This window comes from Hylaeus volcanicus, chromosome 1 (assembly GCF_026283585.1).
Source record: "Hylaeus volcanicus isolate JK05 chromosome 1, UHH_iyHylVolc1.0_haploid, whole genome shotgun sequence".
In the NCBI taxonomy this organism is placed as follows: Eukaryota; Metazoa; Arthropoda; class Insecta; order Hymenoptera; family Colletidae; genus Hylaeus; species Hylaeus volcanicus.
In genome coordinates, this window is record NC_071976.1 from 7,762,811 (window position 1) to 7,778,285 (window position 15,475).

The window sequence follows — 15,475 nt, forward strand, 5'->3', positions numbered from 1 at the left end:
AGAGAGAGAGAGAGAGAGAGAGAGAGAGAGAGAGAGAGAGAGAGAGAACATAGGATCGGTGCAACAATTTGGTGCGCCGTTGACGAGAGCAATAACTAATTTGCGTTTCGAATACCTACATGGCGCATTCTACCATTAAGATCCATTAAAACTGCTCGCGTTTTACAATAGCCGCAATTAAATTGTTAAAATATCATTTCTAGTCGATTCGGAAACTCTGTTAACGCGAAACAACGGAATAATGCCGCATTCGTGTAACTACGTCAGTTACCAAATTGATAATATTTATGTTGTGAACAAATTTTGTATATACCGTGGATATCACGAGAGCGGGAACATTATTTAGTGGATACCATCGAACGTATCGCTTTGTTTGGGATAACTGAGACATTTGTCGTATCAATTAACTAAGACACTTTATGAAAATAGGCATGGGTGTAGGACGTTGATTATGTCATGTTAGAATTCAAATGATTGTGTTGGACGAACTGTAACATTTGTACACAATGTTAATATGTATAATGTCCGCTGTGTTACTCTAAATATAGCGTGGAGACAATTTACTGTTTCGAAGGAAGCGAGTGTCAAGTCGAACAGTCAATACTCAGCGAAATCCAGGTCGTCTAAAGCGATTAACGTTTATATATTGACTTTCTATTTCAATAACTACTAATCTACAAGTATAATTGAATGTTATCTGGATATATGATGAAATATTCTGTCAGAAATTTGAAAGTTTTCATTAAAAAGAAAATTACTATCAATGGCAGAAAACGTAAAATGAGAGCAATATTAAAGGGTGTTTATTGTGCAATTTTGAACATATTATTATTTATAATAATGCCAAACAGTGCCAAAATCAGTATTTATAACAACTGAATTTACTAAAGTAATGTGTTTGATACATTTTTACACATTAATTTAAACAATTTCTGTTATACCTTTATTGAATGATTTTCACTTGTTGTTTCAGCAAATTCAAATGTAACATTTCTAGATTTTTGAAAATGACTCGAATAAATAAGTAATAACTTGTTCGAAATTGCAAATTTACCACCTTTAAAGTAGGACAAACAAGTAAACCAGAACCGTGCGTGGTCAGACATTAACAATGCCTTACTAAATAAGTAGAATAAGGTCGTTATTGAGCAGACTTGTGAAGTGGAATGAAAGTAACAAGCAAAGTGGAATGGAACTAAAATAAAACCATGTGTAATTACTATATCACCTACTGCAACATGTATTTCTCTAAAAAAAAAAAAAAAAAGACAGAAATAAAATTGTAGGTTTCATTTATTCACGTATAAAATAAAACAAAACGAGAAAATGAATTTCCCTATTCATCACTAGTTCACTACTACTCTATGACTTTAATTATCAGAATATAATTTTCTCCCTCAACTCACGTCAAGCCAGCACTGATATACACAAATTTCGAAATTTTAGAATAAATTTCATATTAGAGATCCTAAAACGACGTACGCATCGATCCGGTTATCTTATTACTTTTAATTCGAACACATAATGAAAACACGAGTGATTAAACTATATTGCGTACGCGTAATCACGTTAATAGCGAATCCTTGATTAATTATACCCCAACTAATGGACATATAATGTCGACACAGTGTATCGAAGCAAGCACCTATTAATGCGACGGATTCCTGGGACTGGAACTAGGTCGTCTAGGATGATCAACGTTTTCGTATCAACTTTCAACGTTCCCGAGGATAAATATATATGTATTAGTTCGCTCTCATCTACTAATGCACAGAAATGAGAAAATATTTCCCAGCGGTCAACATACCAAGGAAGACTACAAATGGAAATTAAAAATGACATCGCAAAGAGGGAAAATACGATCGGACATACGGAATAACAATACAACTAGAACAAACAAGCCTGACTAGATTCGTGCACGGTCAGGCGAACCTAACAATCTAGTACCGAACAGAGCGAGCACAATAAGACCGTTTCGCGGATAAGAGGAGAGAGACGAGAAACGAAACGGAGGAAAACTAATAAGAGAATTAACAATGAAACTAAAATGAAACCACGGGTAATTTATATTTCAATAATCCCGGGCTTTCGCGACTTTAAGAGGAAGACAAAAGTTTTCATATGTCGCGTACGCGTACTCGTTAGGATAAACTTTTTACCGTTCCTCAAACGCTTTTTATTGTACAATAATGCGACTTTAATTACCGAGATGACATTTTTCTACCGTTACTTTTTGTAAAATTATTGGATTCGTGCCCCCCTGTTCATGTGAAACTGGATACCGTAAACTGGGATACATGAGAAATAAAATTCCTTACTAATTTCGATATTTTATGATATCCCATGCAATAGCAATGTTTGTATTATTATCAATCGGTTTAGACTCGAGACAAGCTTTGTATGTTGATATAACCAAATCGTAATTTTATTCCCGTTTGACGACAAAGATTTGAAAATATATGATAAAAGCAACGAAGATAATTTCAAATTATTCAACGAAACTTGAGATTTGGGTTGAAATCATTTTTAGAACATTGATCTACAGAGGGAAAAAAATCGTGGCAAATAATTTAAAAATATACTGAAAATGCAATGTTCTCATTTTGGAAATTCCTCTATATCGTGCAATATTTTACAACTCACAGTCAAAAGTGTTGTATAATTATATAAAAATGTCAATAGAGGCTTGTAAAGTAAAGACTAATATTTTTCAGTTACAACACAAACTCATTTATTTTCGTTTGGATTCGTGTGTTTGAGTTCTTTATATGTAGATCTAGGAATATTGCAATTGAAATTAAACTAATTTTGATAATTGCAAATAAATATATTGAATATTTTCTCAAAGAAAATCGTAGTAAGCTACACTAATCTTTTTCCAAAATTGATATTTTAGGATAAAGATTCCGAAGAAAGAATGAAATATAAAAGGAAAATTACTAACCGTCTTCGAAATTTTCATACTAAAACAATTCTATTTCACTGAAACTCTCAATCTTTATAAAAACTATTCCTTCCTACAGTTTCGCTTGAAAATAAATTTCCTTGACATATTCATCGTCCACTTTTAAATAACCAACCTCCTAAATTTAAATTGAACTCTACTCCAACTCCCATCTTCCTCGGAAATCCTCAAACCTCGTTCTAGGACTAAAATGATCCACCCACGAGCAACTTCACACGAGCGAGCTATTACTCCAATTATTAGTATAGCTGCGCATAGTCACGTTAACTTTAAATTCACGAACGAATTTAGCTCTAACTACCGAGTACGTAACGTGGCCAGAGGCCTGGTATGTCGAAGGAGGCATCTATTAAATTCGACGATTCCTGGGGCCTGGAAACTAGGTCGTCTAGGACGATCAAAATTTTCGTGTCAAGTTCCGACGTCGATTCAATCCCTATCGTATCCGATTAATCGGATTGCGAATGTTGTCCACGGGCATAGCGTACGTGGTTGGGCGTTTAACGACGCCCGTCAAAAATACGACGAGTCTAATGAAACTCCACGGAAGAATGGAGAGGTTTCGGTTGACTATAACTACTTGTGGCAGTACCCTGTTGCTGGGAGGTGTTACTGTATCGATCACTGAAAGCGCGTGCTACTAACACGCGCGCAGTGTGTTTCCGTGGCTTTCAAGACGTCCAAAAACCACCATATTTCACCACCACCAAATCATAGAAATGAAATCGTCCACGATATACCGTTCTGCGTCTGATTTAAATCGAAAACGGTCCAACGTTCGCGTCACAAAGCGATGGGAATTGCCATTTCTACCGCCCGGTGGATTTATACCATTAATTTATGTATCGACACTTTGCTCAACTCGAAAATTTATGTCGTCCTTTTCGGAGTATTAATAAAGATTAATTCTCGAGGATACTACACGATTTATAAATGGTACGAAATTTGAGGCGACGTTCGAGGAAGGATGAGTGGAATACTGTGCAGAGAATTTAATTATAAAATTAATTATAAAATGACTGAACGAGTATAATTTAAACGTTGTTGTGTTATCCAGTATAAAGAATAAATTGTTAGAAAATGTACAAATAAATGATACGAAATTTTAGGTAATATTCAAGTAAGAATGAAGGGAGTACTGTTTCAGTAAAGAGAATGTAACTATAAAATGGCTGAATAAGTGTTACTTAAACGTTGTTGTGTTATTCTGTGTGTAAAATAAATTGTTTTAAAATGTACAAATGTTAAAACAGCGAAGAGAAATTAACTATAAAATGCCGAACAAGTATTACTAAAAGTCCTTAAAATAAAATCAAGTGTTTCCCGTTTCTATTTATATATAAATTGCGTTTCATTCAAGGATCGCGAGGAAAGCAGATAGGGGCGTTATAAGTTCCCAGAACCGATGCTATAGTACTATACAACGCTATGGCTCAAAGTTTGTTTCGAATCTTGATAAAATCGATGCATCGGTAGAGTGGATGACTCTGCCGTGATTTTCCCGAGCAAATTAAGTCGAACATAAGGCAAAGAAAATTCGCGATTGGAAATCTTTCGCTTCAACTACGATTCCGCGAACGCTAAAGAATTCTTAGCTATCGTGTTATCTTTTAATATTCCGCACGGAGTTATGTTTACAAGAAAAACACGCAAACCTCCGTGCGATTTAATTCCAACCCACGTAATAATCTATTAAAACGGAAAAAATTTATCAAACGGGAATAGTATCATTGAAAAAAGTATAAATAGAAAGATACACGAGATGAAAAAGTTGAAAAGACCGCGAAAAATGCTGACGCATTAATTACACGTACGCATCGCTTAATTAACGGCCCGTTGATTAGGAGCGAACTCTCAAGGAAACGTATTAAACGCGACCGTTAAACTGGTTTCTAATTACCTTATTACGTTTCCCGGCCACGCATCAAGCTATGTAAATAAATTTAAAAAGCAATTTGCACAAGTGTCGTCGTAAACCTTTGCGTGCGCCCGGCGAAAGGGCTTTTCTCGTTTTGTGAATGAAAGACAACGATCGTCGAGAGATGGCTTTCATTCAAATTGCAGAACCGTACACGGAATTTCGCACGGAACGCAACGAATGTACGCGGTATAAACTAAAAATAGCGCGATAAAGTTGACAGAATTGAATGCGTTTCACGGCAGACGTATCGGTTCTACGTGTGAAAAATCGCGACACGCCATGAAATAAAATTGAAAGAAAACGAAAACGTTCGGTGAATTTTCCGGTGGGTAATGAAAGAGCGGAGAGAATGAACTGGCCGGGTGGGTGTTTACGATTGCGTGCGACTTACATGAAAATAATTGAAAAATATATACGAATACGATTTTCCCCCAATGTGCTGGCTGGGGCGGCATTGTCGTACGGTCTCTTCGTGACGTTTTCTCTACGTAACTGTTACTGCCTCTACGGTTATTTAATTACGAAAAAAACGTGCTTCTATTTTGTACAGTGGTGTGCCTTTAAACTACACAACTTCGAGCCGAGTCGGCGCTACAACTGACCAAGCTTTTCGATCGTTCGACCAACTCCCATGGAATACGGAACATAGAGCGGAGGCTCACTCTCCCTTCCCAGTTTTCCGAGGCGACAGGGGCGGTTTTGGGGTGCTTGGTGCCCCTCTGCGAATTAAAATCCTCACCTTTAACATATTAACGTTTTTCTCTTATGCAAGCTCAAGTATTTAAATTTATGAAGATTTGTAGACTAGAAAATTAGAAAAGAAGCCTAAAGATTTTGTTTTTTAACAACGAAATACGACTGTATGTTGCAATGGACATATTCATATATAAATGTGTATGTATTATATTAATTATATAAATTGGATATATTCTGTACCACTCTTGTAATTACGCTCGCGTAATTGTTTTCTTTATGGTTAAGATACCTCAACATATCGAGAAGTACAAATCGAAATAACAAGTTAAATTGTTAATAGCGATATCCCATTCCGTTAATAATAGCTGGAACAATAAAAATAAACTAAAAAGTATTAATTCGGCAAGTGAAGCTTGCTCGTATAAAAATAAATGGTGACCAACCAATTCAATCTTTATCGTAAACAGTTTAACGATGTAGTGGCTTGTTGTATTAAATAATCTTAAAAGTCTATAGAAATAAAAATGAACTAATTTTAATTACTTAAGAAAATTAAATTCACACAAATGAAAAATATCCTAAAGAATACCTAAAAATGAAAATTTTCAAGCTGACTAAATTATAATGATACTTTTTATGAAATTGAAACTTTTTTACTGTATGGTATCAGTTCAGCCAATTCCACGTTGTAGTGGCCATTCATTCAAACATGCTTGAAAAAAATACAGTGAATGTGCAGATGCAACACCATTTTCCAATAATTTTTCAATGCAAATGTTGAAAGCTGTACCTCAAAGACTACATATTCATGCATTCAAATTTCAACCTTCTATCTTACAATTTTCCTTAAAATTGGTCATGTTAAATTATTAATATATGTATAATTGTTTTCTTATGGTTGGCACTTATACAAATTTTAAATTACATTATATATATTTAAAGAAAATGAAAACATTGACGTCTATAATTTGGCATATTTAAGTAAATTCTATAATAATTCAATTATTTTAGGAACACCCTTTGCTATAATACCCTATTTATTAAGTTATCCCGGCCCTGATCAGGGAATCTTCAAAATCGGATTTGCTAATAGGTCTGGTATTAAATAAGCAATGCGGAGTTACCCTAGTTTATATCAAATTGATATCTTTCTCATAAATAAATTTTAGTTAACGCATTCTTTATCAGAAATATTTGAAATATTCTTGAAAAATTTACTTTGAAAAACGTAACATAATATCTTACATATTTTTATCGATAAAACTTTTTCCATTATTTTATATTTAAAGAATTTAAAATCCATTTGTCTATAGTTCAAAGTATTAAATAAGATTGAATCCAATCTGCATAAAATTTTTAATATTTTTCAAGTACGCAAAGAATTTACAATAGCATCTAATACGAAAATATAATCGTTTTTTATATTAAATAACGAAGAATGCACCAAATTATACGTGTCGATATTTTTATTTTATTTAAATATTTCAATTTACGTTCATGATGTAAATGCTTTATATTAAAAGTTAATTGAATCTTTTTGTATTTTTTATGAATTGTCTGTGACAACCTAAATCATTAAAGTAGAAAAAAATCCAAGTAGTATTTACAATACGAAAGTGCGCGAAATCTTTATTGTTCGTTAGATAACGATGCATTATTGTCTATTCTTAGCACAAAAATATTTTACTATTACGTGGCACGGTATAAAAGTGTTTCTAAATGAGCGACAAGTGCAACACAAAGTAGCTCCTTTCATACGTCGTGGGTCTGAAGTATTCATGTAAATATACTACGTGCCTTTTTGTCATCATATGCTTACACGAATACGTTTAGAATGAAGTACGTATGAATTACACGATTAGTGAAGTTGAAGCAAGAACAGAAATGGAAGGACACGAGGAAGATGATTTAGAAGAATTGAATTCAACTGTTTGTACGCTTCCGCCGAATGTACAAAATGTAATCGAACAGGTTAGGATTGTAGGGAAACTGTCAAACTGTTTACAGCTGTCACCTATCCCTAACAAGTAGACATTTCTTATCAGTTTCGTTATTTTTCCACGACTATTGATTTTTATATATGCTTTGCCGATAAAATAATATGAAGGGTTAACATGCATTATGGTTGGACATAAAATGTAAAATTATTACTATCATGAATATTTTTCACTAGTCCCTTACAAGTTCACATGTTCTGATGGATGTTAATAAATATGTTAGTGGTATATTAGATGCAAATGAAATACTTATATCAACTTTTTATTGCAAGGTCCTGCCCAGTACAGATCCATTGGATCAACCAAACTTTAATGTGGTAGACTACATAAATTCATTGTTTCCATCAGAACAGTCTCTCTCAAATATCGATGATGTAGTAAATAAAATGGAATCAAAAATACGTACAATTGACAAAGAGATTCGTTCAGTGGTACGTGGCCAGACAAATGTAGGTCAAGATGGAAGAGCTGCGCTAGAAGATGCACAGAAAGTAATAAAACAATTATTTGTGCACATTAAAGATATAAAAGATAAAGCAGAGCAATCAGAGGAAGTAGTTAAAGAAATAACAAGGGACATTAAACAATTGGATTTTGCTAAAAGAAATCTTACTGCTTCCATAACTGCTTTAAATCATTTGCACATGCTCGTGGAAGGTGTAGATACTTTAAAGTATTGTATCTTGACTTCTACTATTAAATATCTATTTACTATAATATAGAAATACAACATTACTTTAATCTTGCTAGGGTATTAACACAAAAGAAGCAATACGGTGAAATTATTTTACCACTACAAGCTGTGATGGAAGTAATGCAACACTTTAATAGCTACATGGATATACCTCAAGTGAAACAGTTATCTGAAGAAGTATGAAATATTTAAGTTTTTTGATACAATAATTGATGCAGATCATTTTTAATACTATTTTGATTTTTAAGGTGCATCAAGTGCATGTTGAACTGGCCCAACAAATTACAGCAGATTTTAAACAAGCATTTTCTGGTCAAAACCCTAAATATTTCAGTCAACTTACAGAAGGCTGTTTAGTATTATCCGTATTGGATCCTAAAGTGAAGTAAATATATTTATTATATTTCACAGCATTTAAATAATATCAAGATGATTACAACAAACTCTTCTTTTTTATAAGGAAGGATCTTCTCACCTGGTTTGTAGGTATTCAATTACAAGAGTACGCGCATTTATTTGAAGAAAATCAAGATTTCGCGTGGTTGGATAAAATAGATCGGCGCTATGCATGGATAAAAAAGCATTTAGTTGATTTTGAATCTAAATTTGGATCGATCTTCCCACAAGATTGGGAGATTTCAGAACGAATTGCTGTACAATTCTGTAATGTTACACGAGAAGATCTAGCTAAATTAATGTATAAACGACGCGCCGAAATAGACGTGAAACTACTGCTTTATGCGATTCAAAGAACAAGTAATTTTGAGTCACTGTTAGCGAAAAGATTCACGGGTATTACTTTACAAAATTTCGAAACAGAGAATACAAAAGTTACTGTCAATACAGACACTACAGATAAAGTTCCAGGCAATCCGTTTGAAGAAAATGAACAGGTACCATAGTTTTCCATATACCTTACACGAAATACTGTTGTATCTAACATGTTAAAATGTTGTATTGCATATTAGGTACCAGCTGAGAAACCAAAACCATCGCCATTTTCAAATCTCATAGGGAGATGTTTTGAACCATATCTAAACATTTATATAGAGAGTTTAGATCGTAATTTAGCAGATCTAATGGATAAATTTGTATCAGATTCTAAAACACAACCACCTGGTGCTAAAGATTTTGATGGAATCGAGGGTCCTAGTAGTGTGTTATCTTCATGCGCAGATCTGTTTGTATTTTATAAAAAGTGCATGTTGCAATGTACACAGCTTAGCACTGGTTCGATTATGTTAAATTTAGCTGAAACATTTCAAAAGTACCTACGAGAATATGCTCTTAAAATACTGCAAAATAATTTACCAAAGTAAGTATATACGTACAAGTATTATTTAAAATTATTTTGTGATTTTCAATAATGTAAACTCTATTACAGAATTGGGGGTAGTGCGGGAATTGCTACAAGTATGAGTAGTATAACACGTGACTTTCGAGATCTGTCGACTTCCGGTTTTATACAAAATTTTCAAAGTTTTTTAAAAGAGGGTGAAAGTACTAGATTTAGCAAAGAAGAACAATCACGTATATGCTGGTAAAGGTTTGCTCATTGGCAATATTTTTAACGATGTTATGTTTAAGAGGAAATAAATTACACGAATATGTATTTCAGCATATTAACAACAGCTGAATATTGCTTAGAAACAACACAGCAATTGGAAGAAAAACTTCGAGAAAAGACGGATAAATGTTATGCTGAAAAAATTAATTTATCTCAGGAACAAGACATTTTTCACAAGTATATATTCTGTATATTTGTATTAAGTACTTACAAGTTTAATTCAAATATTTTTTTTTTAATAGCGATACTTACTAATAAAAATCCGATCATTCTTTTTCAGTGTCATATCAAATTGTATTCAATTGCTTGTTCAAGATCTGGAATCCGCGTGTGAATCAGCATTAACTGCAATGACAAAAGTATTTAGTTTGTTTGATTATAATTCTATTTACTTCTATTGACATATAAAATGATTCTAATTACTTACACTGAAATGTGAACAATCATAGGTTCAGTGGAGTGCCATAGAAGTTGTTGGTGACCAAAGTAATTATGTTAACACTATCGTGGCACATCTACGACAAACAATACCTACTATCAGAGATAGATTATCCTCGTGCAGGAAGTACTTTACTCAACTCTGCGTGAAATTTGCTAGGTAATATACATTTTTTATTTATTATTTAATCTATTTTACACGCTATTAAATTATACTAATAAAAAAATTGTTCGCAGCTCTTTTATCGTAAAACTAGTACAACAATTGTATAAATGCAAACCTTTAAATACAGTGGGTGCTGAACAATTATTGTTGGATGTACACATGTTGAAGACTGCTCTCTTAGATCTTCCATCAACGGGTTATCAAGTTCAAAGAAAAGCTCCGGCGACGTATACTAAGGTAATTGTTTGTACCATTTGCATAATGATACTTGTGTTAATTCACTGTTTTTATTATAAATAGGTAGTAGTTAAAGGAATGGCAAGCGCTGAAATGATTCTCAAAATCGTAATGTCGCCTATTGAATCTCCAAAAGATTTTGTGAAACAGTGTAGGATGCGTTTACCAGATTTACAAGCACCAGAATTTCAGAAAATTTTAGATATGAAGGTAAGATTAATTGTTTTCAATCAAGATTTAAAACTCACATTAAATATATTAAAGTTATTAATAATTTATAGGGCTTGAAAAAAACTGAACAAGTGTTACTCTTGGAACAATTCAAGCAACCCGACAATATTGATGTTTTACACGACACTAGGAGTCATATTATTCAAGACAGCCCAGAACACGAAGCTGGGCGAATTAAAAGACTAGAAAAATTAATAAAGAAAAGGATATGAACGTATTTCTTAGTAAAACTTACATTGTACTGTACATACTCAATTTAAATATATCTATATAAAATTTAAATACTTGAATTACATACATAATTTATGTACCCATTTGTCTTGCGAAGCTCGATGATGTACACTAGATTCTTACACTTGTATTGTTAGCGCCGATGTGACTCATATAGCGCGTGGATGAAGACTGACGAATCCCTTCCCTTCTTAGCACTCGTTTGGCCCACCTTGGGCCCGAACCAGTCCGAACTGGTCCGAACTATTACTCGATCGGCCGCGATTTGTGCGGCAATAGGAGGGGAAGGGAACTCATCAGATTAATTGACGCTCGCGAACCTTTTTTTTGTCAACAAACTATGTACAAAGTTTTGAAACGTCCTTTTAGGGCGAACATAATTTGTCCCAACAACACTTCAATATAGAAAGAGTATTTACGCAATTAAATTTATTAGTGATAGTGCCAAAGGATATGAGCTATTTAGAACACAAAGTGTTTGATTTTTATATTTTATTGTTATACATGGTAAACAATACCCGATGAACAGGATGACGTTAACCCTGTTTCTGCGCAAGTTCCTTAGCTTTAGCTTTCTCCAACTTAGCTATCCTAGCAGCAGATTTGCTGCCCAACAGACCACCGCCCCAATGACGTCGGATTTCGTCGTATCTATCATTGAAGTTCGTCTTAATAGCTTCAACTATTTTTGAGAAGTTGGCTCTGTCACCGGAATCCACCTAAAATAAAAATAAACTGTTATAGTACAAACTAAAGTTTTGATGAAAATAGAGATATCTTTAATAATATATCAGATACGTTTTGTGATTATATCATAAATGTAGTCATTGGATTGGCTCTAATTAAACTCATCATATTAAGTTTTTTTAAATAATAATAATTATAATTTACAAAAAAAAAAAAATGTATTATTCTTACGTGAGTCAGAGCTACTGCAGTGCAAGTTTTACGTCTGACGAGACGTCCCAAACGTGCTTTGCCTTTTATTATACAGTAAGGTACGCCCATTTTACGGCAAAGAGCTGGCAGGAAAAGTACAATCTGCAAATAATTGTGAGTGATAGTCAATTCTAATATAATAACAGAATAACATAATGAAATTACTGATTTATGTGTATATCACTCAGGGTCATATTTCATCATTTTGATAATAATGATTGATTGTATCAATCATTTTCAGGCGAAGAAATTCAAACATCATAGTTGTAAATAAAATGAAGAAGTTGTTATAGAGTTTTCAAAAATTAGAGTCAATACATACCTCAATTGGATCAACATCATGTGCAATCACAACAAGTTGAGCTTTCTTTTGTTCAACAAGTGTGGTTACTGTATTTGTTCCACTTCTTAACACATTGGGTCTTTTTGTTGGCATGTCTTCTTTTTTTGCAACTTTTTGTTCTGCTCTAGCCTTCAACCTCAATTTCTTCATTGCAGCAGATTCAGGTCTATATTTCTCCATCAATTTGAATAACTGTGTAGCTGGAATAATATAAAAAAAAATATTGTATATACAAAAAAAAAAAACTTGATAGTTGCTGATTTATTATGTAAGAAATATACCTGTTTGTTTGTCCAATGCTTGTGTGAACTGGTTGATTGGTGGTGGTACCTTCAGTCTCTTTTGGAGCACAGCCCTTTGCCGCTGAATACGAATGTACTTGGGCCATTTTACGAAGCGACTCAGATCACGTGCAGGTTGAATATCCTGTCCTAAATATCAAATTCTGATTTTAACATAATATATATATTTACTATGTAATAATTAAATTATATACTTTAAATGTAGTTTCCACTTACCAATACCAAAGTTACGGGTACGTTTTTCAAACAATGGATTAGTTTGTTTCTTCGGTTCAACCTTCTTGACTGCCAATGGGGCAGCTGCTACCTTCTTTCCTACCTTCTTCTTTGGCTATATTTTTAGAAGAATGCCTTCGTTAATATAATTCACTTAATTAATAAACGCTGAGATATGTTTACAACTTTCGTGTGCAATTATGAAAACTAAAAACGTTATTATTAGCTATATCGGAAAAGGTATTATAACCTTAATATTTATGAAATGCTTATATTTTTATATTAACAAAAATAAGTGCAGTTGCAGTAACTCATAGATATGATGAATAAATACATATGCTGCTAGACAGAAACATTTACAATGCTTCAATGCGTCCAAAACATGCCGAATTCTAACCACTACAATTCATAGCAATAACATGTCATTTATAGAAATATTACTTTTACTCAGGGATTTAGTAGATTTACCTTCTTTTGGACCATTGTTCTAATTGGAAATGTAACGGATCCTTTATATCTCTTTGGATATAAAAGTTAGTACTTCGTTCAACACGACGCGAAGTACGGCCGTCGGGAACGTAAAGAACGATTCATCGACAGCGCCACCACAGCAACGGCAGCGCCACTTGACAAATATCATGCCAATATAATTATTTTTATGAAAGCAACGTAATAATTAACATTCATTCCAATCGATGTTTTTAGTCATCCATTGGAATTTTCTTTAATAATTATTTTAAAAAATCTATGTAATATTCGTTCATTGTAAAGATGGAAACGATGTAAATAACAGATATCACGTGATTGGAATGGATTGGAATCCTATTGGTTCGCTGACTATGTTATTTTGTCAGGAATGTATCGTACGACTCATGTATAGAGACTGGCCTTAAAGTTATGACGAATTCTATTCGTTTAGGTGTAGTTATTTCCTTTTGTAAATCTAACAGGTATATAGTTAGGAAATGATTCATTACTGTTAATAAACGTAAACAGTAATCTGTATAAATCAGGGCATGATCTTCTGATGTTTCGGCTCTATTAGTCACGTGTTTTTGTTTACATCGTTTCCATCTTCAGAATGAATGGACTGTAGCTTTGAAACGAAATTTAATCAGTTCGAAATTCTAATATTTAATTATTTCTGTTAAATTTATGCGTCATATAAATCCTACATCAATTTTTTATATATATAAATTTAGACTTCCATTTATCGTAGTTAAATGTATGTAATATAACTCTACCTATTGACAAAAATTATGTTTGCAAGCAGGGCAAGTGGTAAAAGTAATTTTTGTTGCAGAAAGAAAGCGTGTATATCTTCAAAAAAGTATCTTCAAAAAAGTATCTTCAATTCAGTACAAACAGTGTTTATTTAAATTTTATAATAGATGGTAGGTTGAACATAATTTCAAGTAGCATATGGTAGTTAATGAAGAAGTATATACTAATGATTTGTTGTTTTTCTTTCACGATTCTGTTCTTCCTATCGAGAGAAATACATGAATTTGGAAGATGTGCAAGCACGTTGCCAATTTCTGAAAAACGCATGCGCAAATGCAATACCGATTGGAATGTGGTATGGTGGTAACAGAAGGGGCCGCGCGTGCGACCTACGCGCCTCCAGTTTAGACTATTTTGTGATGAGGGACGCTTAGCATCCGAGCTGCGTCAGTGTTCGTAGCGTGTCGACGATTCGTCTACGATACGTTCCTGTCATGAACGTTTCTGCTTTCCGCTGTTCTAAAAACTTTCGTTCATTAGTGAGTTCGTGACGGTACGTGAACTGGATGGGTGGTCAGTGATCGTCGGCTTATCGTGACATTTCCTTCCGTCCACTCGTCGATTCCGAGAAGCCTCACATTTTCTATCACAGCGCACTTTTACAAGTATTAGCTACAGGTAACTACCGTAGGTCAAGGGTGCTTCTATTATTTTACTTCAACCCCATTGCGATCATTGGAGCCACGAGGAACTTTTCCAGTAAGCCGGCGAATGCAAGAACGAAACTATAGAATCAGTATACATATTAAAAATAAATGAAATCCTTATCTTATCTAAACACAATGATTGTTTGTAGAATTCAATTATGTTTATTTATAGAATACAAGTTTCTTTGAATAAATGTTGAATCGAATATCTGTTCTGGAATAAATTTCTATACAAAGTTTTTATTTGTTATGCATTATTTGAATAAAAATTCTACTTATCGTCTGTGGATAAAATTTCTTGTGCCTCCGTACGTATTTTATCGACTGCGAAGACCTAAATTCGTCGTACAAAAAATTCGTTCGTTCATATTCTCAGAAAAATATCGGTAGTTTGGTAGAATATTTTCTGCTTGCGTGTCGCGCGCTGTATCCGTCATCTGGCTGTACCGTTAACGTCAGAGCTGTGAAAAATTCTTATCGAGATAAAAAATGTCAAATGATGAATAGAAGAAGAAACTAGATACTTATTCGTTACTTTAGAAGAACTAAAAATGGAGTTGAAATTATAGAATTAAAGATTTCGTGATTAACAAGCACGAAT

At 33.4% G+C, this 15,475-nt stretch overlaps 4 protein-coding genes across 10 annotated transcripts in view; 2 read left to right on the plus strand and 2 right to left on the minus strand.

Moving 5' to 3' along the window:
• Positions 1–5,534, minus strand: part of LOC128873810 (uncharacterized) — a 37,195-nt gene extending 31,661 nt beyond the window's left edge. For 5 of the 6 annotated variants that reach the window (XR_008456496.1, XR_008456494.1, XR_008456495.1 and 2 more), the window contains exon 1: positions 5,278–5,482. Coding sequence is in view for 2 of the 6 variants with exons in the window: in XM_054117676.1 (XP_053973651.1) it covers positions 5,278–5,341 (64 nt within the window). In the remaining 4 variants the exon portion in view is untranslated. The other variant, XM_054117702.1, reaches the window with a different exon arrangement.
• Positions 5,535–7,307: 1,773 nt separating this feature from the next.
• Positions 7,308–11,500, plus strand: LOC128875195 (vacuolar protein sorting-associated protein 53 homolog). Its single transcript, XM_054120585.1, has 13 exons — positions 7,308–7,553; positions 7,852–8,252; positions 8,330–8,450; positions 8,522–8,658; positions 8,734–9,166; positions 9,242–9,588; positions 9,658–9,813; positions 9,892–10,017; positions 10,121–10,199; positions 10,290–10,438; positions 10,516–10,681; positions 10,745–10,891; positions 10,963–11,500. The coding sequence occupies exons 1-13, from the start codon at positions 7,428–7,430 to the stop codon at positions 11,122–11,124; spliced, it is 2,550 nt and encodes an 849-aa protein (XP_053976560.1). The 5' UTR covers positions 7,308–7,427; the 3' UTR covers positions 11,125–11,500.
• A 120-nt stretch (positions 11,501–11,620) lies between these two features.
• Positions 11,621–13,568, minus strand: LOC128875222 (60S ribosomal protein L7a). Its single transcript, XM_054120613.1, has 6 exons — positions 13,412–13,568; positions 12,944–13,058; positions 12,707–12,856; positions 12,405–12,625; positions 12,062–12,184; positions 11,621–11,862 (listed from the first exon to the last, which is right to left on the minus strand). The coding sequence occupies exons 1-6, from the start codon at positions 13,424–13,426 to the stop codon at positions 11,680–11,682; spliced, it is 807 nt and encodes a 268-aa protein (XP_053976588.1). The 5' UTR covers positions 13,427–13,568; the 3' UTR covers positions 11,621–11,679.
• Positions 13,569–14,467: 899 nt separating this feature from the next.
• The window catches only part of LOC128875205 (UDP-glucose 6-dehydrogenase), an 8,391-nt gene continuing 7,383 nt past the window's right edge, over positions 14,468–15,475 (plus strand). Inside the window, exon 1 of one of the 2 annotated variants that reach the window (XM_054120595.1) lies at positions 14,468–14,845. The gene's annotated coding sequence lies outside the window, so the exon portion shown is untranslated. The remainder of the gene's footprint in view (positions 14,846–15,475) is intronic. The other variant, XM_054120602.1, reaches the window with a different exon arrangement.